The 1,472-nt window shown below is 36.7% G+C and overlaps 1 protein-coding gene across 2 annotated transcripts in view; it reads left to right on the top strand.

Annotated features, from left to right (window-relative positions):
- Positions 1–1,472, top strand: part of LOC144223674 (uncharacterized) — a 102,032-nt gene that overhangs the window by 99,019 nt on the left and 1,541 nt on the right. Inside the window, exon 2 of one of the 2 annotated variants that reach the window (XM_077754512.1) lies at positions 589–725. In XM_077754512.1, the coding sequence (XP_077610638.1) occupies positions 589–725 (137 nt within the window). Of the gene's footprint in view, positions 1–519; positions 726–1,472 lie in introns of both variants that reach the window. The other variant, XM_077754511.1, reaches the window with a different exon arrangement.

Raw genomic sequence — 1,472 nt, 5'->3', positions numbered from 1 at the left:
TTTTTTTTTTTTTTTTTTTTTTCCAACCTTTATCCCTTTCTTCCACAGTGTGATACGCCTAGCCTCTAGTGTTTAGAAACAAATTATTTTAAATGTATGTTTCTATCTTGCAGTATATTTTAATATGATATCTTGGTGGTATGCTATATTTTAATGTCATATTTAAATGTTAAAATGGGTTTTACCTGTAGCGGATGTGACTGGTGTCCGTTTTACTTGACCGTTTTGCACCCATGCCTCTCTACTGTGTGTGGTGGCTGCTGCTGGCCGCCCCTCGCCCCCTGTTTGTTCATTTATTCTGGAGAATTGTCCTCCTGCGGATGGACATGTATCACTTTCAACTGGGAGACCAGTGCCTGACTCGTCTGTACAAAACGCTTCCCCACCCGCCAAGCCTCCACCTAAAGGCAAGGACAACATGTGGCAAAATTTATGTTCCAGGTGCTGCAGGGAGTAGGCCAAGGATAGACTTCCTTTGAGCTACCTTGGTTCACTCCTTTCCTGGTTTCTACCCTACAGCCACCTTGGAGTTTTTCTAAGGCGCAGCAGCTCCTTCAAAAATCACTTATACGCAAATTCCTGTCTCAGCCTCTGTTTCTGGAAGAGCTGACCTTAGCTGCAATCGCTGCATACCACATGTATTTATTCACTATTCATGAAGCCTTCATTCTGGGTCCAAGAACTGCGTTAAAGACTGCACTTCATCCTGACAAAAATCCCACGAGGTGAGAGAAACAGTATTTTTGTTTGTTTTCTTTACATTCTCATAGCCCTTGAAATGGAGCCAGACAGGGACCTCCTAACTAATGCAACCGTTATGCACGGGAATTCAGGCGCCGTTCCCTCAGGAGATACTTATTGAATGTTTAGAAAGCGCAAACATGAGCTCAAGTATGATATAATGTTACATAATATAGCAATAGATTCTAAACGTTTTCACATTGCTAACGATAAAGTCCTGAGCAAGATTCATTCTCTGCCTTCATGCCTGGAGGGTGAAGATAGGGGGTGACAGGTATGGAGAAAGTATCAATTAAATACAATATACACACTACAAATATAATTAATATATTAATTATATACATATAATAATATATAATTATATTTACATATAATATGTGATATATAGTATATATATACTATATATAATTACATTGCCTTTGTGAAATTTTATAAGCAATAAAACTATAGGATTGTTTAATGACATTAAATCAATAATACTGGAATAAAATTTGAATTCAGTTGCTAAAAAGTAAAAAATATATTTGAAATATATATATTATTAAATACAAATTGTTTCTATAAATGTCCATTTCGTCCTCACGGGCCCTGTTAAGATAATTGAATTTTTGCCTGTTGGGACTACCCTGAATCACTCCATTCCTAGAGGAAATTCTTAGAGCTTAGAGTAATTAGTGTTACTCTAGAAGGAAAATTTGAGATTACCAAAAATCAAAATGCACATATGTATT

Source organism: Crocuta crocuta, unplaced genomic scaffold (assembly GCF_008692635.1).
Source record: "Crocuta crocuta isolate KB4526 unplaced genomic scaffold, BGI_CrCroc_1.0 scaffold70, whole genome shotgun sequence".
Classification (NCBI taxonomy): domain Eukaryota; kingdom Metazoa; phylum Chordata; class Mammalia; order Carnivora; family Hyaenidae; genus Crocuta; species Crocuta crocuta.
This window is presented reverse-complemented; position numbering and strand designations above follow the sequence as displayed.